The 24,401-nt window shown below is 47.9% G+C and overlaps 1 protein-coding gene across 2 annotated transcripts; it reads right to left on the bottom strand.

Annotated features, from left to right (window-relative positions):
* Window positions 1-4,011: 4,011 nt before the first annotated feature.
* MAT2B (methionine adenosyltransferase 2 non-catalytic beta subunit) lies at window positions 4,012-23,880 on the bottom strand. 2 transcript variants are annotated; one of them, XM_056133093.1, is made up of 7 exons: window positions 23,823-23,880; window positions 13,741-13,935; window positions 10,591-10,705; window positions 9,368-9,520; window positions 8,676-8,869; window positions 5,732-5,845; window positions 4,012-4,531 (listed from the first exon to the last, which is right to left on the bottom strand). In XM_056133093.1, exons 1-7 carry the CDS (start codon window positions 23,850-23,852, stop codon window positions 4,361-4,363), a joined length of 972 nt encoding a protein of 323 aa, XP_055989068.1. In that variant the 5' UTR covers window positions 23,853-23,880; the 3' UTR covers window positions 4,012-4,360. The 2 variants fall into 2 exon arrangements, with proteins under 2 accessions (XP_055989068.1, XP_055989067.1); XM_056133092.1 differs by lacking the exon at window positions 23,823-23,880 and adding an exon at window positions 20,998-21,141 and having other exon boundaries at window positions 4,013-4,531.
* Between the last annotated feature and the right edge of the window lie 521 nt (window positions 23,881-24,401).

Here is a 24,401-nt window from a genome sequence, read left to right as displayed (position 1 = left end):
AACGCCTGTAGGTGCGCCGAGTTCACTGAGCACAGCACGGAAACCCTGCCAGACAGCGAACCTATCAGTTCTGTCCCGTGTTCTCTGGTTTGGTTCCACAGTTTCCAGGATACAGCGGGTCGGGCTCAGGGGTGGTACTCTATGCAGTACTCAGGGGCTTCTGTTCCCCAGTGAAGTCGATGGTTCCTCCCGCCCCCAGGAGTCCAGAGCCAAGAATAACAAGCCCCAAGGTTCTCTGGGTGTGCACCCACCAAAAAAAAAAAAAAACCTCAAACAGCAAGAACCACCTGCCCCCAAAGGGGAAGAAGCAGGTAGCTAATACCAACGAAGTTAAGGAAAGTTGGAGGACTGGGAAAGGAAATAAAAATGGGTTAAATAAAGCAGGAGGACGCTAGTAAATAAACCTAGAGGTTCCCGGCCCAGACAGCTACCAGCCAGCAAAAATAACCAAGTGAGGGGCTGGAGCAATTGCACAGCGGGTAGGGCGTTTGCCTTGCACACGGCCGACCCGGGTTCGATTCCCAGCATCCCATAAGGTCCCCCGAGCACCGCCAGAAGTGATTCCTGAGTGCAGAGCCAGGAGTAACCCCTGAGCATCGCTGGGTGTGACCCCCCCAAAAAATAAATAAATAACCGAGGTGCAGGGTGGGGACTTTAAGGCCAGAGATGAGGTTTAAAGAACTGGGTTAGATTCCTGGGTTTGATTTTGGGCACTACAAGGCCCCCAAACAATGCCATACTACCTTCCAACACCTCCAAACTATATATATATATATATATATATATATATATATATGTGATAGCATAGCAGGTAGGCCATTTGCCTTGCACGTGGCCGACCCAGGTTCGATTATTCTGTCCCTCTCGGAGAGCCCGGCAAGCTACCGAGAGTATCCCACCCGCACGGCAAAGCCTAGCAAGCTCCCCGTAGCTTCTTCGATATGCCAAAAACAGTAACAGCAAGTTTCACAATTTGTTGTGAGACGTTAACTGGTGCCTGCTCCAGCAAATCAATGAACAACGGGAGGACAGTGCTAAAAATGCAGTTTTAAAAATTAATATTAATAACCATCATCAATAATTAATGCATTATTAATTTGTGAAATTAATAATGTGAAAAGATGCGCGACATCTTTTCAAAACTTTTTTTTTATGACATCTTATTGTCTTATTCCTACTTTGGACAAACTTGCAGGCTATCGAATGTAGCCTGTCCACAGGGCAGAGTCTGGCAAACTCCCCGTGGCGTACCAAATATGCCAAATACCAGTAACAATGATGGGTCTCATTCTCCTAAATAGCCTTGAATATAATCTCAGGGCTAGGATGAAAGAGACGTTACTGGGGCCTGCTCGAGGCAATCGACGAATAACAGGATGATGAAATGAAATGAAATGAAATGAATTTGTGAAATTAATGAAAAGTTTGTGAGGTTTTTTTTGTCGTTGTTGTTTTTTTCTTAAAGAGTGACAAAATTAAGACACCAAGGGCCGGACGCAGGGTCCTGCCCCGAGCCCCACCGGGGGTCGCCTCGGTGCAGTGTCCAAGCGGGTCCCCCTCCAAGACCCCCCTGCTGGGCGCCGCAGACCCTCACAGTCCCCACCTGCATCCACAGCCTGCCGCGGTGAGCGAGGAACGAGAATCACAGCAGACACAGTTAGGGGGGACGGTGTCCGGACACTCCACCAAGGCACGAGGTGACACCTGGGAGGGACCTGCAGGTGCTGGCGCGGGCGTGTCCCTTTGGGCCTTGAATGATGTTTGTCGGGAGGCCCGTTACTGACTGCACTGGGCCCGTTTTGCGCTGCACTCGGACCGTTACTCTCTGCACACGGCCCGCTACTCGCTGCACTCGGACCGTTACTCGCTGCACACGGCCCGCTACTCGCTGCACTCGGTTCACACTCGCACGGGCTGCTCAGTTCTCGCGGGAAGCAGGTGCACTCGCGAGATCTCCCCGTGCTACCTGCAAGTTGGAACAATTTTGTTCATTTTTTTTCCCCTTATGCAGAGCGTTGGGCAATGCCCAGAGCTGCTCAGGGCCTCGCTGTTGGCTGGGCGGCCCAGGAAGCAGCTCCAAGGCCGGGCCTAGCTCTCCGGCCCCCTGGTGTGCAGTTAGTTCAAAGCAATAACAGCCCTAATTTTTGCCATTTTCCAGGAAAGCACACCCAGGGCCTCCCCGCATTTCACGCTGGGTGGGTGCAGCGTCTCCCTGAGGCCCTTGTGGACAGTTTTCTTGGCTTCTCGGGAATCTGCTGAAGGTGGCACCCGAGAAGGGAAGGAGCAGACGGCAGGCCCCCACCAGGGGCTCTGCACCCCCAGCCTTGATGGGCAGACGGCTGAACTCAGGAGCAAGAAATGCAGGAGCCTAAATCCCACTCCCAGCATGATGGCCATTAGTCCCTGCAACGTTCTGGGCCACTTCCTGGGCTCCCCCAGCCCTGCCTTGGTGGGCTGAGTCACTTGCAGTGAGACTGTGTTTTTTTTTTTCCTTTTTGGGTCACACCTGGCGATGCACAGGGGTTACTCCTGGTTCTGCACTCAGGAATCACCCCTGGCAGTGCTCAAGGGACCATATGGGATGCTGGGAATCGAACCCAGGTCGGCCGCATGCAAGGCAAAAGTCCTACCCGCTATGCTATTGCTCCAACCCTGAGACTGTGCTTCTTGACCCTAGGCAGCGGCGTCCCTGTTCTGGAATGAAACACCCCTAGCGAAGGTCAGGCAGTAAATGTGGCAGAGAGCAGAGAGAGGCCTCTTGTTTTGCATGAGGCAGACCCTGGGTCCCATCCCCGGTACTCAACCAGGAATAATCCTGGAGCACTGCCTGGTGTGGCTCAAACCCCACCCCCAAAGTTATGAAAATGAGTTCGAGAGGGCAGAAGCTTGGGTGCTTACCACCCCCTGCATGTGGCCGATCCATGTTTGATCCAAGCACAGAGCCAGGAGTGGCCCCTCCCCTCCCCACCTATCCCTCCACCAAGTAGAGGTTTGTGTGTTGGTGATGGCAAGGTGAAATGGTGCAAGAAAATAGTTGGATGCGCCTCAAAACAACTGGACGGTACTTACAGTTCCACTTCTGAGAACCCGAAAGAAGAGGAAGCAACCCTGTAGGGTGACGCATCCCTGCTGCCTCATCAAAGAGCTACCCTGTGAGCTACGGCGACATGAATTCAAAATATTCTGCATGCGGGGACAATGCTCTTTATAGATATTTACCGTGACTGCACGGCCATTCGCATTTAAAATGGACCGAGGTGCCAAGGAGCTGGAATATCTGAAAGAGCCCAGATTTTGGTTCCTTTACTGTGCCTGAAGATCTGTCACCTTGGTTCTCTGCCAGGCGCCAGATGTTACACGGCAGAACCAACTCCGAGACAAGGCAGCAAAGATCAGGTGGTTCGCAATTCTGATTCCTTTGTTGAGGGAGAGACGCACAGGCAAGAACACAAAAGCGTTGTCATGCCACCAGGAAGTGTTTATTATTATTATTCTTCATGAATGGTCATGAAGACTTACAAGGCCATTATCCGGATAACTACACAGACACACCAAGGCTCAGTGACATGGAGTGTAAATGACGGAGTTTTGGGTATATTAAAAAAATACATAGGCGCATTCTCTCAGGAGCCACAGAGAGCAGGGGCCCCCGAGCTGCGGGAGTTACAACACATGGAAACTGTTCAAAGATCTCAAGCATAAAAACTACATGGAAGTTGCAAAAATAAAGTCTCTTTCTTCAAACATTTCGATCTGAGCTCAAGCAAAGCAGATAATGAACACCAATGATTTTCAAACCATGTAATTGACTTTTAAAACATAAAAGTGTCAATACTTGCCCCCCAAAAAGTTCTAAAAAGGAAAAGGTCATAGAGATTAACAATGCATTTCTCTCCTCTTCTCTCTTCTCTCTCTCTCTCTCTCTCACACACACACACACACACACACACACACACACACACACACACACACACTCTCTCCCCACCCCTCAAAGGGGAAAAAAAACTCAGAAAACAAAAATACCTCAACAATAAAACTTAAAAAAAAACTCTACAGCAGATCCATTCTGTCCTGGCTCTCAAACAGTCACGACTCATAATTTACTATATTCAAATAGAAAGTAAAGTCAGGACATACAAAATGATAAGAGGAAAAATCATCACTTCAAACAAGGCATTATTATTATTATCCTTAGTTTCTTTAGACAATTTCACGAGTGCAAGAGCATTATTTACCTGAAAGATCTGAGTCACAATTAAAGAGCACGCAATACAAAACTATTTCTTTTGTTTTTTTTTTTTAAAAAAGTGCCACATACTATATATACTTTCCGTTAAAAAAAAAAAATTACAGACACAGACTAATGAAAGACAGTTTGTCTCCATCTCTTGTCGATGAGGAAAGGCCAGAGAGATTCCTTGATTCCAATTCGAAACGGTGTCCGCTGGCCAATGCCCAAAGTCTCCAATTTGGAGCAGTCAAGCTGAGCATTTCTTGGACGTTGTGCTCCTAGGACAGGACTGTCGGTTATCTTAAAGGGGAAAAAAAAAAAAACAAAACAGAAAAGCGACAATCAAAAATAAATGAACAGCCACACGCCAAGGTGTCATATTCTCTTACTTAGGCAGTAAGTTTCATTAGCATCTCCCTGGAGAAAAGAGAAAACCAACCCTAACCACTGTAAGGAGACCATTCCATTGGTAAAGGAGCAAGCATGGTAACTGCCCAGTAGCTGTATTGCAAATCATAATGCACGAGAGGAGAGAGAGGGAAGAGAGAGGGGAGAGGAGAGGGGCGGAGGGGAGGGGGAGAGAGAAGAGAGGAGAGAAAAGAGGGGAGCGAGTGAGAAAGAAGTAGCTGCCAGAGGCTGGAGCGATAGCACAGCGGGCAGGGCATTTGCCTTGCACACGGTCAACCCGTGTTCGATTTCCAGCATCCCATATGGTCCCCCTGAGCACCGCCAGGGGGTAATTCCTGAGTGCATGAGCCGGGTATGACCCAAAAAGAAAAAAGGAAAAAAAAAGAAGTACCTGCCACAGAGGCAGGCTGGGGTGGGGGGGGGGGGGGGGGAGGGAGCGGGTGGCGGGAAGGGAACTGGAATCATTGGTGGTAGGAAATGAACACTGGTGGAGGGATGGGTGTTGGATCATTGTTAAGACAACCCCGATCATGAACGACTTTGTATCTCTCTGTGATGCAGTAAAAAATATGGTAATAATGATAAAAAATCTAATCTAGGGGCTGGAGAGATAGCACAGCGGGTAGGGCGTTTCCCTTGCACGCGGCCGACCACGGTTCAATTCCCAGCATCCCATATGATCCCGAGCACCGCCAGGAGTAACTCCTGAGTGCAGAACCGGGAGTAACCCCTGTGCACTGTCAGGTGTGACCCAAAAAGCAAAAACAAAATCTAATCTGGAATGGAGACGTTATTGGTGCCCAATCGAGCAACTCAATGAACAATGGGATGACAGTGATATAGTGGGGAAAAAGTATTCTACTTCGTCCTCTATAAAGCTTCCATTAGAATGCGTGAACTTCCGTGAACATCATTGAGAGACAAGATCAACCTGCAAACTGCTAGTTCTGGAAAAGCAAACTTGCTACTAGCCGAGAGCGGGAAAGGGAGTTTTCTGACGCTGCTAGTGCAATGAGAACGTCGCCAAGGGCATCCTTAGGTGATTGTTGCCCTTCCCAGCAGGAAGGGGAGGGACAAAGGGCACATGCTTACAGGTCGCAAATGACTGCTGGGGAGGTTGAAAGCGTCCGCAATCGCGCAGGCCATTTCGTACTTGGTCATCTGTTCGTTGCCAGACCAGTGAAAGGTCCCCTTAATGGACGGGTCCTGCCAAAGACACACAAACACACGTGTCGACAGTTGGCGAGAGAACAGCAAGCAGCTCGGGCAAGAGAGATCTTTCAGAAACGTCCCTGGAAACTGGAAAAAGTCACCGGATTTCAGTTTAACAACTCAGGTGTGAATTCAGAAATCCAATGCTTACGATGATTCTCAGCGAAATACAAAGGGAGACGGCGGTCATTACCAACGATGCTCAGGGTTTACTCTGGACTCTTAGTTCTACACTCAGAATGACCCTGGCAGTCCTCGGGGGACCCTACAGGATGCCGGGGACGAAAGCCTGGTCAGCTGCATGCAAGGCAAGCGCCCTACCCACTGTTCTATCTCTCTGGCCCGCCTTAAGAATCTTTTAAGGGGGGCCAGAGCGATAGCACAGTGGGTAGGGCATCTGCCTTGCACGTGGCCAACCTGGGTTCGATCCCCGACAACCCACATGGTCTCCCAAGCACCGCCAGGAGTAATTCCTGAGTGCAGAGCCAGGAGTAACCCTGAGCATCGCCAGGTGTGACACCCCCCAAAAAAGAATCTTTTAAGGGACTGGAGCGATAGTACAGCGGGTAGGGCGTCTGCCTTGCATGCGGCCGACCCAGGTTCAATTACCAGCATCCCACATGGTCCCCTGAATATCGGCAGGAGTTAATTCTTGAGTATAAAGCCAGGAGTAACCCCTGTGATTGCTGGGTGTGACCCAAAAAGAAAAAAAAAAGCATCCTTTTTTTTTAAACTATCTTTTAAAATTAAAAAAACTCCGACTTTCTTTCATCAGTGAGTGGCATGGGAATCCTAAAAGTCACCAGAGATTTGATAAAAGCACAGTTCAGCCAGACAAGTGTTTCTCATTCTCCCGAACAGCTGGAGGGGGCTGGAGAGACAGCCCAGGAGTTAGGATGCTGGCCCTGATACTGCCAAGAGTGTGACCCAGAGCATAGCCAGTCAGTGGCAACCTCCACACCACTAGGTGTGGCCCAACCTGACCCACACTGTCCCCCCCAAAACCCCTCAGAAGCTGAAAGCAAAACTTAATGGAGCCACTTCACAAGTGTGAGCTAGTTCTAATATTCATGGACATATTTAAGAATGTTTAAAAATAAATTTATGTTATTCTTAAAAATTCTAGGCTGGAGCGATAGCACGGCGGTAGGGCGTTTGCCTTGCACGCAGCCAACATGGCCAACCCGAGTTCGATTCCTCCGCCCCTCTCGGAGAGCTAGGCAAGCTACCGAGAGTATCTCGCCCGCACGGCAGAGCCTGGCAAGCTCCTCGTGATGTATTCGATATGCCAAACACAGTAACAACAAAGTCTCCAATGGAGAGATTACTGGAACCCCTCGAGCAAATTGATGAACAATGGGAGGACAGTGATACAGTGATTTAAAAATTCTATGAAAATCATATACTCTGAGTCTCCTAATCTCTCACTATATATGTTCCATTTGGTTCGCTTACACATTTTTAAATTTCTGATTCAGGCATTTGAAAAAATACAATATTAAAAATATTAACTCACGAAGTGACTAAAAGCAAAAGAAAAAAAAAATTTCCACACCGACTTTTCTCAGGCATTACCTAGATCTTAAGAGACACTTTCGAAAAACTAGTAGGCCAGGGACCAATAAGACAGTAGAGCAAGGAGGGAGTTTGCCTGGCATGCAGCTGACTAAGCAAATCAGCTGACTAAAAGGTTTGTTTGATTACTCAGCATCGCATATGGTCCCAAGCCTGACCAAGAGTGATCCTTCAGTGCAGAGCCAGGGCTTAAGCATTGAGAATCGACGGCTATGTCACAAAAATAAAAATTACAGCTCAAAAAAAAAAAATTTCATTAAAAAAGTTATTATGGGGCCAGAGCAATGATACAATAGTAGGTGTTTTCTTTGCATGAGGCCAACCCAGGTTTGATCCCTGGCAAGCGATATGGTCCCTGGAACACCTCCAGGAGTCAACTCCTGAGTGCAGCACCAGGAGCAACCCCTGACCATTACTATGTGTAATTAAAAACAGGGGAGAGAAAAAAAAATTATTATTGAAAAGTGATTAGGACACCCACTGTCACTGTCCTCCCGTTGTTCGATTTTTGCTCGAGTGGGCCCAGTAACATCTCCATTGTGACATGTTACTGTGTCTGGCATATCGAATACGTCATGGGTAGCTTGCCAGGCTTTGTTGTGCGGGCAAGATACTCTCGGTAGCTTGCCAGGCTCTACGAGAGGGGCGGAGGAATCAAATGCCCTACCTGCTGTGCTATCGCTACAGCACAGGACACACACTAGAAAAAAAAAATAAATAAAAGCTTCCGGTCATCTTGTCATTTTTTTCTTTTAAGGTTCTGGGTCACACTCCTGGCCCTGCACTCAGGAATCACTCCTGGCAGTGCTTGGCGGACCGTAAGGGATGCGGGGGTAGAACCTGGGCTAGCTGCATGCAGGGCAAGCACCTCACCTGCTGAACGAACTCTCCAGCCCATGATCTTGTGTTTAAAAAAAAAGGGGGGGGGCTGGAGAGATAGCACAGCAGGTAGGGCGTTAGCCTTGCACGCGGCCAACCCGGGTTCGATTCCCAGCATCCCATAGGGTCCCCTGAGCACCGCCAGGAGTAAGTCCTGAGTGCAGAGCCAGGAGCAACCCCTGTGCTTCGCCAGGTGTGACCCAAAAAGCAAAAAGCCAAAAAAAAAAAAAAAAAAAAAAACCAAAGAAAGAAAACCAACGCGGTGCGTCCTGTCTGAGAAATAAACTCAAACCCAAATGCCACGTCCCTCCCAGGGCGCCACTCAGGCCCCCCCCACCCCCAGCCTGGCCCAAGGCGACCCAATTCTCACCAGCATCCTCTTCTCGGCCAGCTGCCGGCACACGCTGGCCACGTCCTTGACGTGCGTGGGGAAGCGCTGCTGCCAGTGGTCCATGTTGGCCGACTTGTTGCTGAACTGGACCTTGTCGAACATGACGGTCACGGCACTCTCCTCCAGCTTCTCCACCTCGCCGTACAGGACCGGGATCCGCAGGACCGCAGCTCCTGCAGCAACGGAGGCGGGGTCGGGGTTCGAGTGGGGATCGCCCAGCTCGGAGAATCTTCACTCGTGACAGTTCCCAATTGAGTCTATTCCCCCCCAACATGCTCCGCGGAGAGGAGTTTTGTCTGATCAGCACAGACACCCCTGCACGCAGGCACACATCTAACACAAAACCAACCTAGCAGTGCTGGAGCGATAGTACAGTGGGGTAGGGCATTTGCCTTGCACGTGGCCGACCTGGGTTCGATTCCCAGGATCCCACAGGATTCCCCGAGCACCGCCAGGAGTAATTCCTGAGTGTAGAGCCAGGAGTGACCCCTGAGCGCCGCCAGGTGTGACCCAAAAAGCAAACGAAACAAAACAAAACAAAACAAAAACCCTAGCACCTAGATGCAAGTTATGTACTGGTCTTGGAGATCTCCGTTCCTCTCTCTCACCCTGTTTATTTCACAAATAAAAAGGGGCAGCACAGTCGGGTACCATAGAAGAGTATGTCTTACCTACATTGTTCTGCAGGACGGCCTTTTCACCTTCGAGTTTTGTCTTGCCGTACAGATTTAGGGGACTGGGTATGTCTTCCTCTCTGTAAGGGGGGCTCGTTCCATCGAACACGTAATCTGAGCTGATGTAGATCAGAAAGGCTCCAATTGCAGCTACAGGGAAAAGGAAGAACATCAAACAGGAGAGAGTTACCATAGAACGTTACTCTTCACTGGCATTTTCAACAGCTTCATCGTCCACCACATGGTAAAATGTGGAGGAAAAAAAAAGAGAAGAAATAAAAAACCAATCTCTATTTATTCCATGGCTTTCACAGTTTATAAAGGTTTTTTCTTTTTATTTTCTTTTTGCTTTTTGGGTCACACCCAGCAATGCCCAGGGGCTACTCCTGGCTTTGCACTCAGGAATTACTCCTGGCAGTGCTCAGGGGAACCTACGGGATGCTGGGATTTGAACCCGGGTCGGCAGCATGCAAGACAAACGCCCCACCCGCTGTACTATTACTCCAGCCCCAGTTTACAAAGGTTTTTATGTGGTATTTAAAGACACAAAGCAGCAGGGGCTGGAGCAGGTCAGGTGCCTTGCATGTGGCAGACCTGAGTTCGAACTCCAGTATCCCAGAGGGTTTCCCAGGCCCACCAGCCAGGAGTGTTTCCCTGAGCAATGCCGAGTGTGGCTCCAAAACAAACAAAAAACATGAAAAAAACTGGAAAACCAACAATAAAGACACAAAGCAGCAAAAACATTAAAACCATTTCCAACTTCCGCAACAAACCTTTGGGCTCCGATCACAGAACAGACATTAGTGAGGAGGAAGGTGAAGTGGAACGAACAAGGCAATGAGGTCCCCAAAACCATGGAGAAGACCAGAACAGCACTCTTATTTTTTTGGGGGGTGGGGTGCCAACACTGTACCCCTGGCAACATGTAAGATATTTACAGTCCTGTAAACCAATGTGACCCCCCCCAAAAAAATTTCATTTCAAATTATCTTCTGTGGAGCCAGAGCAACAGGACAGTGGGTAGGGCATTTGCTTCACAAGTGGGTGAACCAGGTTCAATCCCTGGCATCTCACAGGGTCCCCCTGAGCACTGCCAGGAATAATTCTTAAGTGCAGAGCCAGAGCCAGGAGTCACTGCTGAGCACTACCAGGTATGGCCCCGAAATGCAGATAAATAATGAAATGATCTTCCATGAAGATTTTTATGAGCCCCTCATTACCTGCTTCCTTTGCTAAATTCCCAGAAGCATCCACGTTCAGCTGAGAAGCAGCATCTGGCTGGTTCTCCACAACATCTGGCCTCCTCTCTGCTGCGCAGTGTACTATGACATGGGGCTGGAAAGTAAGCAGTCGTGAGGTTTTTTTTTTTTTTTTTTAAGAAGCGGGCACATCACCTTTATTTTATTTTTTTTGCGGGGGTCACACCTGGCGAAGCACAGGGGTTACTCCTGGTTCTGCACTCAGGAATTACCCCTGGGGACCATATGGGATGCTGGGAATCGAACCCGGGCCGGCTGCATGCAAGGCAAATGCCCTCCCCACTGTGCTATCGCTCCAGCCCCGTGAGTTCTTTTTTAACCCCAGAAAGGAACGGAACAGAGAAAAGTCACAGCCGTCCAGAGGCAAATTCATTCCCACCACAAACATTCCTTAAACCAACCAAGTTCCTCCAACTGAAACATTGTCCTTCAACTAAAACACTCAAGTTCTTATAATCGGGAAGCTTTGTCATGCTTCTGTTTTCCTCCAAGGTTCAAGTTCCCGCAAAATAGGTTAGCAAGGCCCGAAAGATGGCGATCTGGTTATCACCAAGCAAAAACAGACAAAACCCTACTAGCAACCCTATTTCTAAGCCAAAATAAGCTCTGCCTCCCTGAGTTTGATGGACGAAAAGAAATTACCATTTCTGTAATTAATATCCTCAACATACTTATTTGATAAGTCTTTTTAAATATTTAGGGACGCATTCAAGGGAGGATGATCAGTTGTGGATTGCATGCCTAAGTGGAGATCTGGGCAAGCAATGAAGGAAGATGGGCCTGGAGAGAGGATGAGGGATGGGCCCATTCTAGGCACCACACGGTCCCCTGAGCTGGCCGCCTGAGCACCGAGAGGGTAACCTCCTTCCCAGGAAGAAAAAAAGAGTCGGCCATGCGTGGAAACAGTCAAGCCTTCTGCGTGCCATTTCTATATTTATCTCCTGCAATGATTTCATAATCTAGCACAGAAATTCCCAAACTTAATGTGGCCCAATGCCCCATTTTCGGGAGGGGGAAAAAATGTATGAAAAATCACTAGCCTTTTCCTCCCCCGCAAATCGTCCTTATGTCTATGCTAAAAGAAAAAGTGCCCCTGAATAACTGCACCTGAAAAGCCTCTCCCATTTCCCTGGCTCGACCCAGCAGCCCGCAAGGGTGTTATCCCCCCTTTAGGAAAACAATGATGCAGAAGCAAGGACCCAGACAGGCAGACTCTTGGGACCTAAGGTGCCAGATGTCACCAGCAGGACTCGAGGGCTGAGGGGAGACGACTCGCTCCCCAGCAGCTGGGGAGAGACAGGAGGAGGGAGTCCACACACCGCCCTGCCCGCTCCAGCTGGGCCTCAGAGCTGATGGCAGCCTGGGACCATGGCCACAGTGCGACAGTCCCAGGGGGATGCCAACGCTGATGTGCCTTGGACCGCATCTGCTGGGAAACGCTCCAACTCTTGATCCCACCCTAACCCAATCGGAAGCGGAGAAGCAATGACTAAAGGTTTCTACAATCGCAGCCAGCAAGTTACTTTGGAGTCTGCATGGCTCAGGAGATGGAGCTGGGGCTAAAGCGATAACACAGCAGTAGGGCATTTGCCTTGCACACAGCTGACCTGGGTTCAATTCCCAGCATCCCATATGGTCCCCTGAACACCGCCCTGAACACCACCAGGAATAATTCCTGAGTGCAGAGCCAGTAGGAACCCCTGTGCATTGCCGGGTGTGACCCAAAAAAGCAAAAAAAAAAAAAAAAGAGAGAGAGAGATAGTTGATACAGTGATACTGGGGGCCAGAGAGATAGCACAGCAGGGAAGATGCTTGCCTTGCATGTGGCTGACCTGGATTTGATCGCAGGCACCCCATGAGCCCACCAGAGTGATGTCTGAACACAGAGCCAAGAGTAAGTTCCAACAAACAAACTGAAATTTAAAAAATTGTTTTGGCCCCAACAAACAAAATTGGAAAAAAAAAAAATAGAAAGAGAAAATGGAGGTTATAGGAGCAATCTTGTGGCGTTGTAAGGTTTGCTGATAATATTTTTAAAGCACCGATGCAGAAAATGGTACTTAGCAAAATACTTCCTGAACTTTAGCTCTCTACAAAATGCTTGATTCCAGGCCTATGACCTTGGGGGTCGAGGACCAGCTAGCGGCTGTGAGCTGGATCCAGGTACCAACCGGCCCAAGCACAGGGAACAAGGCCAGCAGCACCGTCCCTGAGGTCCCAGAAGCTACAAATGTGACCGCCATCACACAGGAACAAGTATGCAAGAGCATCACTACGGTGCGTGCCCTCGGACATGACAAGAGCATGGAGGGGAAGAAAGGGAACCACTTCACTCGCATCTCGTCAACCTGACTCTTTTTCGAGAGATGCCAGCGTCAAATCCCAGGTCTCACAGGTTCTTGCACCTGTTAGAGAAACTCTAAGTGCCTTGAACCCAACTGGTTTCAGGATTGCATTTTCTCTGCTATGGTTTAAAAACAAATAAAAAAACAACCAAACTTGGGGCTGGAGCGATAGCACAGCGGGTAGGGCGTTAGCCTTGCCGCGGCCAAACCGGGTTCGATTCCCAGCATCCCATAGGGTCCCCTGAGCACCGCCAGGAGTGATCCTGAGTGCATGAACCAGGAGTAGCCCCTGTGCATTGCTGGGTGTGACCCAAAAAGCAAAAAAAAAAAAAAAACCCAACAAAAAAAGACCCAACCCACCAACCAAAAACTCAGTTTGTGCTTAAGCATCATAACTGCCTTGCAGGGACACACACACACGCACACACACACTTACTTCCTATAGCTTCCAGACAATTCGGAATTGGGGTGACAGCAGGTAGGATGTTTGCCTTGCAGGTGGTCAACCCAGGTTGATCCCTGGCATCCCATATGGTCCCCCAAGCACTGTCCTCCCATTGTTCATCAATTTGCTAGAGCGGGCACTAGTAAGTAACGTCTCCATTGTGAGACTCGTTACTGCTTTTGGCAGATCGAATATGCCACAGGGAGCTTGCCAGGCTTCAGGAGTAATTCCTGAATGCAGAACCAAGAATAACTCTGGAGCATCCCCCCTGGGTGGGACCCAAAAAGAGAGAGAGAAGAGTGAGAGCAGAATGACCCCTACCTGAAAATCATGAATGATGTGATGCACTGCCGCCGAGTCCAACAGATTCACCTGTTCAAATTTTGGTCTCGCCCTTCGGAAACCGCAGCCAACCGCATGCCAATTATTCTGCTGGAATTCTTTGTACACGGCTCTGCCAAGAAGCCCCGTGGCCCCGGTGATGAGAACCCGCCTGCTGGGGATGTTCACTTCCTCCTGAAAGGTGAAGGGAGGGGAAAGGACCATTTGTTTCCCAGACGGCTCTCCAAGAAATGACTCACCATCCCCGTTCATTTAAAGGAGAAGTCCGTGAGGTCTCAGCAGTTGGGTGATTCCCGTCCCACACCTCTAACTTAGAATCGAGATTATTCAAACAGCATCATCTTCACTGTCACTGTCCTCCTGTTGTTCATCCATCTTGCTTGAGCGGGCCCAGGGTGAGACTTGTTATTACTGTGTTTAGCATATCGAATACGTCAAGGGGAGCTTGCCCGGCTCTCCAAGAGGGGCAGAGGAATCCAACTCAGGTAGGCGGGCTTGGCCATGTGCAAGGCAAACGCCCTACCCGCTGTGCTATCGCTCCAACCCAGCATCAACTTAAAAAAAAAAAAAGTCTTCACAGAGCCAGAGAGCAAAAGCAATGAGTTTGATCTGCACACAGGAGCCCTGGATTCAAACACTGGCCCTGACCCCCAAGTACTGCAGGATGTGGATCCCTTCTAAGATGAACTTTCTGGTGAAGGGGTGCTCCCAAGCAGCACTGGGGTCCCACGTGGTACCAGCAACCTTACACAGAATTCTGTTAACATTTCCAATGTTGATAGAAATTTCTCATTTTGACAGATCAATGACATACAAAGGAGCAATAAACTCCAATTTACATTATTTTCTTTGCTTAATAAGAATGTACCGACCAAAATAAACAAGTGAAAAACAATAGCTTTAAAGCATAATTACATTAACAGCCCATTTAAGTATTTAAGCTATATTCACCAATGTTTAAAAACTGTCACTTCTGGTCTTTTAAGTTGTTTTTGTTGGTCCTTTTTAGGGGGTAAGGGAGTGAAGGGGCCCAATCCAGCAGGGCTCAAGGGCTACTCTCAGTTCAGTGCTCAAGGAAACCCACAGGACTGAGGGGATCACACCTGAGGTTATTTGAGGGGGAGGGGGGTTAGGGCCACACCCAGCGGTACACAGGGCTTACTCCTGGCTCTGCACCCGGGGATCACGCCTGAAGGGGCCACCTGGGGTGTCAGGAATTGAACCAGGGACTATATCGCTCCGGCCCCTCATCTACAGTTTAAATGACAATTTCTCTCTGCTACATCACGGAGCGATAGCACAGTGGTAGGACGTTTGCCTTGCATGCAGCCAGCCCAGCCGAGCCGGGTTCAATTCCTCCGCCCCTCTTGGAGAGCCTGAGAAGCTACCCGTGACGTATTCGATACGTCAAACACAGTAACAATTGTCACAATGGAGACGTTACTGGGCCCGCTTGAGCAAACCGATGAACAACAGGACGACAGTGATCACGTTAGATGACAGGTTCACATTAACAGACTCTCATTTCACAGCAAACTGTGCAAAGGGAAGATTAATGTCATGCTTTTGGCACCATTACTCTATGTCTGGCCAAACTAGTAAATAAATGTCAAAAGTAAACGAAAGACCAAAGAAAAGCAAGTAAAAATCTTTTAATCTGATCCCCGCTACCAGGAAGAACATTTCACTGAACCAGGAAGAACATTCCACCCACACTGCAACACTGCAATTCAAAGGGACTATTATTTCGGCAATAGTATTATGTTCCCAGGGCCCATTTTCTAATTTGGTATTCTTGGGGCAGGAATACAGCCCAAGTTTAGCATAAGGCTGTGGGCTAAACTCTCGGTAAACAAACACCACCACCAACAACCACCACCACCAACAACAAAAGAACACTCAAAATTTTCTTCTTCCCAAGAGAGTAACATCAAGTTTCTTTCCCCAGAGATTCTTGAAAAGAGTCATCATTTGCTTTAAATATGTACCCACAGCCAGTTTGAGCCCTTCTTTCGACTCAGCAGTTCTTAGCCCTGCATCCTAAACTGCAGAGAATAATTTTCTAAAATGGGCCCATCAAACCCAGCTATGTTTAGCAATGGAAAACTCTGAAATCAAAGGGCTGAAAGATAAGAGACATATCTCAAATATACTTTTTTCATTGTTTCGACCAATTCCAAGACACTTTAAAAACTAAAGGAAAATTATTCTATTGCTTTAGGATGCATAACTTGGCTGGAAGTCAACCGATCTAGGAAAAACAAAGAATTCAGCCAGGAAAATCGACTCCATGAATCCTGGCAAGAAACCAGCTCTATACAGGTTCAACTGTAAAGGCAAGAAAACAAGCAAAGGGGCTGAAACCATGTTTGCCTTGCACTCAGCAGACCCGAGTTCCACTCCCAGCATCCCATATGGCCTCTCCAGCACCTCCAGGAATAATTCCTGAGTGCAGAGCCAGGAGTAATCCCTGAGCATTGCTGGGTGTGACCTAAAGCGGAAAATAAAAACAAAAACAAAACAAAAAAAAAAAAACACAAGCAAAATCTAGTCAAGATACCACCAGCAAGCAATGCCCACAGGGTAAATACCATAGAGACGCCAGGTAGAAGTTCACCAAAGGCTGGGATTTGGTGTCTTCTGAGTTTCTTGTTTTTGCTGAAGGGCTAGAGCAGGCCATTGGGTCTCCCGTGGCCATGGGCCAAATCCCCTGCAGGTCTTTGAGATTCAGTAAGATTTCTGTCTAAGAGAACCCATCAGGCTACTGAGAGTCTCCTGCCCGCATAGATCCATGACTGGGAACACCTGTAAAAAGGTGTTTAGAGGCTGCCCCAAAAGCCTCCATCCCTCTCGGAAAGCCCAGCAAGCTACAGAGAGTATCCCGCCCACATGGCAGAGCCTGGCAAGCCATCCATGGCATACTCAATATGCCAAAAACAGTAACAATGATGGTCCTTATTCCCCTGACCCTGAAAGAGCCCCCAATATGCCATCGGGCTACACTAGCAGACAGGGATGAATGGAGACGTTACTGGTGCCCGCTCGAGCAAATCAATGAACAACGGGGTGATAGTGATTCTGTCTAACAAGGGTCCAGCTGGTGCTAAACTGACAAAGGTGAGCTTGCCAACTGTTTTGAGAACCATGATCCTGAACTCTGGCCGAGTTCCAGACTCCCCGGAGACAAATTTGTATTCGTTAAGCCCAAACAACTGCCATTTACCTTTCTCGAAGCAACATCATCTTTCTGTCGGAAAAGGTCAAAGCGGCACCGCCAGGATTCCCAAAGGACGCTAGTGAAATAAGACCTGGCTTTCAGCGTTCACCCTCACTCTATCTGCAACAATCCGAGCAAGTGAATCAGAGCAGCATCTTATAAAGATGCTGGTGATGAGAATGATTACTTTTGCTTTTCAGTGACTCTTAAGAGATCAGATGACCTTATAATTGAGAGATAAAATATCTCCAAAACCTGGAAGAAAAGTGCTTACAGCTGTCTGAAACTGTACAGAAGTGCTCACAGATCTCTGAAACTGCATTTCAAAGTTAAACAAGCAGGGGCTGGAGCACAGCGGGTAGGCCTTTTTTCCTTGCACACGGATGACCTGGGTTGATTCCCAGCATCCCATATGGTCCCCCGAGAACTGCCAGAGGTACGAAGCCAGGAATAACCCCTGTGCATCGCCAGGTGTGACCCAAAAAGCAAAATAAAAACAAAAACAAAAACCACAGCACTAATTAACAAAAGGTTCTCTACTCCAGAGAGAGAACACTTTATTTTTTTTTTTTGGGGGGGGGGGGGAGTTGGTGGGCCACACCCAGTGGTCTTCAAGGTTACACAGAATCATTCCTGGAGGTGCTCAGGGAGCCCTACGGGGAGCTGGGGATGGAACCCATGTCAGGAACATGCAAACAAGTGCCAGGCCCACTGGACTATCTTGCAGGCCCCTGTAAAGACACTTTTAATAAAAACAAGTAGGTTTGGTGGAGAAAATAACTTCTCAGAAGTCACTGTCAATATTCAGGGGTGGTATTTGAATGCTAGAAACCTCCATCATTAACAGTTTTGTAAATCATGGCGCCCCCAATAAAAATGGAATTTCTGTTTGCTAGACAGGGTAGACAGTTCTAGTAGAGTTCAAACCCCAGGATGACATGCCAACCCCTCAAATGCTGGGAGCCACTTAAGCACCACCTGGCCAGGCTGATATCCAGATGGGGCAGGTTCTATTGGCAGTCATTCCTAGGTCCCCTGAGACCCCCTCACCCAGAAAGGAGGGAAGGAAAGAAGAAAGGAAGGAAGGGAGGGAAAGAAAGAGGAAGAAAGGACAAAGAAAGAAAAAGAGAAAAAGAAAAAAGAGGAAGAAAGAAAAAGAGACAGAAAGAGGAAGAAAGAACAAGAAAGAAAGAGGAAGAAAGAAAAAGAAAGAAAGAGGAAGAGAGGAAGAAAGAGACAGAAAGAGGAAGAAAGAAAAAGAAAGAGGAAAAGAGAAGAAAAAGAAAGAGAAAAGAAAGGAAGGAAAGAAGGGAAAAAAGATGAAAGGAAGAAAGGAAAAGAAAGAAAAAAGAGGAAGAAAGAAAAAAGAGGAAGAAAAAATAAAGAGGAAGAAAGGAAAAGAGAAAAATGAGAAAGGAAGAAGAGAAAGAGGAAGAGAGGAAAAGAAAAAGAGGAAGAGGAAGAAAGAAAAAGAAAGGAAGAGGAAGAGAGGAAGAAAAAGAGAAAAGGAAGGAAGGAAGGAAGGAAAGGAAAGAAGGAAAGGAAAGAAGGGAGGGGGAAAAAGAAAGGAAGAAAGGAAGGAAGAAAGAAAAAGAATGAGAAAGAAAGAAAAAGGAAGAGAGGAAGAGAAAGAGGAAGAGAAAGACAAAAAGAAAGGAAGGAAGAAGGGAGAGAAAGACTAAAAAGGAGCAAGGACTTGAAGAGCAATCATTGCCTGGCAAATAGGAAGCTGCACAATGTAACACTATGAATTATAAAGGTTTTTTGCCAGTAGTCAAAATGGGAGAAAAAAAGGTTAGGACTAAAAATTAAGTTTGTCGTGTTTAACGGTCTAGTCAAATGAGTACTGGGATCTGTTTCCATCGATTTAACTTTTACAGTTTGGTGTCACCAAGACCGCTTTTTTCTGCTCCATCACCCACCACCACGGTACTGAGAAGTTACTCTAATCCTCTTTGGTCGAAGCAAACAGCATCGGGAGCTGGCTTGCTAGGTAGGGCTCTCCCAGCCTCGCCTCTGGGGCACTAACTTTGACCCTGATACCAGAAGGGCCAGACCACACCAGCTCCATTCAGAGTAAGGCATCTTCCCCGCAGAGCTCTCTCCCAATGAGCACTCCCATTTCCACAGTAAAAAAAAATTAAAAAGCACTACAGGTATATGATGGGCTGGGAAATGAAATAAACACCACTCTGAAATGAGTAGATGCTAAGAATTTCTTCCTGTTTTCGCCTCTGATGCCTGAGACCAAAGAAAACGATGAGCTTATTCATAGCTATAATCTATTTTAGAGTTTGTTTTTGTGTCAGACCCAGGGATACTCAGAGATCACTCCCGCCGGTGGTGCTATGGAGCTAGAGAATCTTAATGGGATGCCCATAATCTAACCCAGGTCCGCCACTTGCAAGGCAAGTTGCCTCACCTGCTGTACTATGGCTCCATCCCCAATTTTACAGTTCTATAAAGATGTAGAAATAGATCTCTACTTCAAGCTTTTTTATATTTTGGACTGTTACTCCAAGAACTACTTCTGCACCACCCGTAAAATGTCAACACATCCCAAGAACTCAGAATGAAAATTTAAAAACTGCCCACTTAACACAAACCAGTAAGTTAAAAATATTTGGTCTGATTACAAATGCACCTTTTAAAAAAAAATTTATAACCATCCTATGGGCAGTTTAAGTTACAAGTGAACAAGTTACAAGGCAATTAAGCCTGTTGCTGGTGTGCAGAAATCAGATTTCTTTTGTCTTCGACCACTCCCAGTGGCTCCCAAGCAAGGTAAGATCCTGCCCTCCTGGGGCAATCTCTTCCAGCAGGTTTTTTAAAGGGCTGGAGATCAGGTTAAAGGAGATCAGAAACATTCTTGCAAAATTAAAGGTCTCTTTAAAAATGGTGCAACACAGTAAACTTAGGCTCTCCTCTCTGTCTAGGGCACACAGGAACGTTACAGAAGTTTAAAGCCCTCCACCATCCCAACCTTACTCGCCGAGGCTGGAGAACAACGTTACGATTTTAACGCACGCGAATTTTGCATTATGAAAACCCGCCAAGCCCTTCCCTTCTTTAGGAGAGAGATTAGGGGTCTGAGCACTAAAGAAGTTCCCTCATCCCCGGGAACCCTAGATTCTGTGGATTAATAAAATAGCACTGAAGGCTGGAATAGAACCCCAGGGAAAGCAGGACGTGGAGAAGGAATGCACAGAAATAAGCTGCTTTTACGTAACCCCCTTAGGATGCAGAGCCGAGACACAGACGTAACAATTCCAATTCTAGCTCCAAGGATGAAATTGGGGGGGGGGGGGGGACCTAAGAGCTCCCGCCCTACGCCTCGATATTCGCATCTGCGAAACGGAGCCGAAAAAAAAAAACCCAAAAGAATCAATCGAGGAAAAACAACAACAACAACAACAACAACAACAACAACAAAATCATCCCCTTCTCCCAGGAGGTTAGGCAAGCAAAAATAATTAAGCACACCCACTGCATAACAATAGCTGGGACCTAGTGGGATCTTTATTCCCTTTGGCGGAGGAGGGGGTGCGGAGGTCCCCCTTTCTTTTCATAGTCAAAATCTTGTAAGATCGGAGGTGCCTTCCCACTGCCTCCAAGTTGTAAGATGCAAGGAACTGAATACCCAAGGAAGGAGAGGGCAGGAGCTTGAAAGAATCAGAACCGAAACTTGCAAGAAAATCCCACCCGGGGGTGGCTAGACAGAAGAGCGCCAAGAGAAACCGACTTGCCCGTTTTCTGATTCTTTTTCTTTCTTTTTTTTTTTTTTTCTTTTTTGCAAGCTTCAGCTGCAAAGCAGGAGGAAAAACACGGCGGGGCGCGCATGCAACGAGGTAAACAAACTGGGAGGTGCCGCCCAGCCCCGGCTCCCCAGCTCCCCAGCTCCGGGGCCAAAGGGGGTGCAGGTGCCCCGCACCAGGGGGCTGGAAAATCCGTGCGTCCCCCCGCCCCCTGCACGCCCCCAGAGCCCGACGCCCACCACCCCGACCCCGGGGCCGCCTCACCTCCACCAGGTGGCAGTCGCCGGGGACGAAGTGGATGGAGAGCTCCTTCTCCCGCCCCACCATCCCCGCCGTCTTCGCGCCGCCGGCCACCGCGGGCCGCCTGCTCGGGCTCAAGCTCCGGCTCCTGCTCCCGCTCCTCCTAACCCCTCCTCCTCCGCCTCCTCCTCTGGCGCCGGGATGCAGGCCCGCCTCCCCTAGCTCCCCGGTCGGCCCGCCCACCCGGCCGCCGCCGCTTCCGGCTTCCGCTCAGAGCGCGCGCGCTGATTGGCCACGCCGGCGGACGCCCCGGGAAAAGGGGCGGGCCACGCAGTGGGAGCGGGGGCCGGGGGCGGGGGTGAGGGACGCTCCCGGGCCCACGCGCCGGCTCTTAAAGGGATACGACGCACAAAGGGCGGCCCCGAGCGCCGGGAAAAACAAGCTTTTTTTTTTTTTTGGGGGGTGGGTGCAGGAAGATGGGGCAGGAGGTGAGGCGAGTGGGCTAGTGGAGATGACACGGAGGATATAGTGGAACAGGCCTGGAAGTTTGCAGGGGACGCGCATGCAATGCTTAAGAGCCCAGGCTGAAGTGATAGGAAAAAAGGAAAAGGAGATTTTAAAGAGATGGGTTGGCGTGACAGGAGGGAGGAAAACACTGTGGGCTTGTGTTTCTGGAGCAACAGAAACGTTTATTTCTAACTTCAATTATTTTATAATTCAATTATTTTATAATTATATGCCGACATAATTATTTTATAATGGTGTTGGCGTATAATTAAATATTATTCGTTAATTATTCAGTTATTTATAATTATTTTATAATTGTGTTGGCGTATAATTAAATATTATTCAGTAATTATTCAGTTATTTCTATTGCCTTTTTGTTTAACAAAACAAGTTATAAAAATAAAAATGTTGGATTGAGTCATCAAGAGCCCAAGAATCCGTTTAGTCTCTCAGGGATGCTATAAAAAGGAAGACGTGTGAAAATCCCAAAGATGTCAAACTATTTTTATAACTGGTATATATATACACACATATATGTGCAAAAATATATGCACATATGTCTATACAGTTTTTAAGGTTGCAGAAAGAGGGCAGAAAAGGTGAATTATTGGGGGGATGCGGAGGGGGACCTCTTAAGAACTTTGATTCTCAGTCTTGACTCTTGACTACAGACTGAGAATCTGGAAATAAGACCTGGGTGGTCTCCCCAATGCAGGGAGTGGTCGAGATCGAAGGACAGGGAATAAGCCTTTGAGAGCTGCAGCAAGACTGGCAGCCCTGGGGAACCCCAGCAAGGCTTGGCCAACGCCCGGGTTTTCTTTTTCAAAGTTAAAGAGAAAAACAACAGTCCAGAGGAAGCAGACTCCGGCCAGCCTGCGAGGCATCCCTCTGGGGTTCCAAAGCACCAAATCTGCTCCAGCCAGGGCTGGGACAGGCATGCAGAAAAAAAAAAAAAAAAAAAAAGCAACAGTTTGCCAGCAATCTCGAAAAAAGAAAAACAAAAACGGTTTTTCCAGACCCCTAGTTATCTCCACCAGAAAGTCGTCCCAACCCTGACCACGGGTTGAATTCTTTTGAGTCCTTTTTTTCCCCCCTTTTTCCTTTTTTGTGCCTTGGAGCAATAAGATAAGCAGGCTTTAAAAATAAAGTTTTTCTTAAGCCGGTCCTATGACTGCCTTAAGTAACCCCTCCCTACTCGCTTGCTTTTTGTATGCAAACAAAGTTTTCTTAGAACTAAAAAAGGAAGTGAACCTATAGCTCCTGAGGTCAAAGGGGTTTTTTTTTTTGTTTGTTTGTTTTGTTTTCGCCATTTGGGTAGAATCCACGTCCTAACATACAGTACCTCAGTTTAGCATATTTAGAGAACCACAAATAGGATTATTTTTGCAGGAAATGAGCAAGAACCAGCGGTCAACAAAGAAAGCGAGAGAGGGCCAGGGTAAATGAAGCAGATACCACATCCTTCCAAGCCAAACCCTGAATTTCTTCACAGCCTGGCCTTAATTGGATCTCCCCTTACACAGAGGGGAAAAATAAGAGTTCCACGCAAGGATCTTTTAAGCACCGGCACAAAGAGCATCTGGATTCTCACAGCAGCCCAAAGGAGGCAACCATTGGAGGCTGCATTGGTTAAAAAAAAAAGGGGGGGGGGCGGTGGGGAGAAAAAAAAATTACCAAAATCGGGTTGCCAGGTAAAACTTGGGTCTATCTCTAGGAGCATAACGCTCGTGCATTGTTTTTTTAAAATCATTTTCTATATAAAGCCAGGACGTTTCTGTGTGAAAAGAAATCAGACAATATCCAAATGCAGGTGGTAGCAAAATCGCAACTGAAACAGAACAGCCTGGAGAGAGAGAAGTTAAGGGGGCAGATTTCTGCTAGGTCAGACAAGCTGGGTGAGTTAAAACACACACACACACACACACACACACACACACACACCTAAAATGCAAATTCCTTTTTTTTTTAATAGAACTTTCACCCTCATTATTGCAATTAATCCGATAAGGGGAAATGCTCTTCTGGTTCCATATAAAAAATAATATACATATATATATATATTTTTTTGTCAATTAACCAACATTAGCTGAGCTCTCCATAACCTGGCACCCAGGGCCAATTATTAAAGTTTGCTTTCTCTTGAAAGAACTAAATGTTTTAAACAAAGAAATGAGAAGCCCCCCCTCCCTTTTCAAAACATACACACACACACACACACACACACACACACACACACACACACAAAACACACGTTCTTAGCTTTTCCCAGCTTCTAAGATGCCTTGAAAGCAAGCCCAAGTGCAGAAATGCTTCACTTCCTAAATCGCCTCGCTCTTCCTTACCTGTTCCATGTCCTCTGGCATTTCGGGCATGATTCCAGAATCCTCCAAGGGAAACCGAGTCACACACAGCAGGCAGGTCTCGGCCGGGCTGCCCCCCACCCACACACCCACCCACGCACCCACCCACCCAGCTGGCCTTTCTTTGTTCGGCTGGCAGAGTGCAGGGCTGCAGAAAAACGTGAGCTGCGGCTTCACCCCACCTTTGAAATTAGCATTTGGATTCCAGCCCCAGAATCTCAGGCCAGCTCCCACATGGCAGTAAACTGGCAGCTGATTCCCCGTGGCCGTGGCGGAAGGGTCCAATGAGAAGTGTCATGTTTAATTGCCCGCCAAATGAGGGCCCGTTAGGCAAACTATTAGGGAAACCCACTCGGAAAAGGAAGCGAACCGGATCCTGCAGAGGCTTATGACAAGTTCCTCTTGCAGGACAAAAGCCAGAGGCAGCGGGGGTGCTTACGCCACTGATTCCTGCTTGGAAGTGTCCTATTAACACGGGTGGCGGACAGTGGGCAACTTGGTGGAGGGGACAGTGTCGGGAAGTTGTATGAAAAGCCATCGTGAACAATCTTGTGACTGTGT

Source organism: Sorex fumeus, unplaced genomic scaffold (assembly GCF_029834395.1).
Source record: "Sorex fumeus unplaced genomic scaffold, SorFum_2.1 ptg000097l, whole genome shotgun sequence".
NCBI lineage: Eukaryota > Metazoa > Chordata > Mammalia > Eulipotyphla > Soricidae > Sorex > Sorex fumeus.
The sequence above is the reverse complement of the archived record's forward strand: the minus strand, read 5'-3'. Positions and strand labels throughout refer to the sequence as shown.

What these genes read in the sequence shown, in the direction of transcription:
- MAT2B (XM_056133092.1), bottom strand. Translation starts at nt 21,060, where the DNA reads ATGGTGGGGCGGGAGAAGGAGCTCTCCATCCACTTCGTCCCCGGCGAC. An exon ending in GCGACTGCCACCTGGTGGAG is followed by an intron (nt 13,936 to 20,997) that starts GTGAGGCGGCCC and finishes TTCACCTTTCAG; the next exon opens with GAGGAAGTGAACATCCCCAG. An exon ending in CGTCCTGCAGAACAATGTAG is followed by an intron (nt 8,870 to 9,367) that starts GTAAGACATACT and finishes CCGTTGCTGCAG; the next exon opens with GAGCTGCGGTCCTGCGGATC.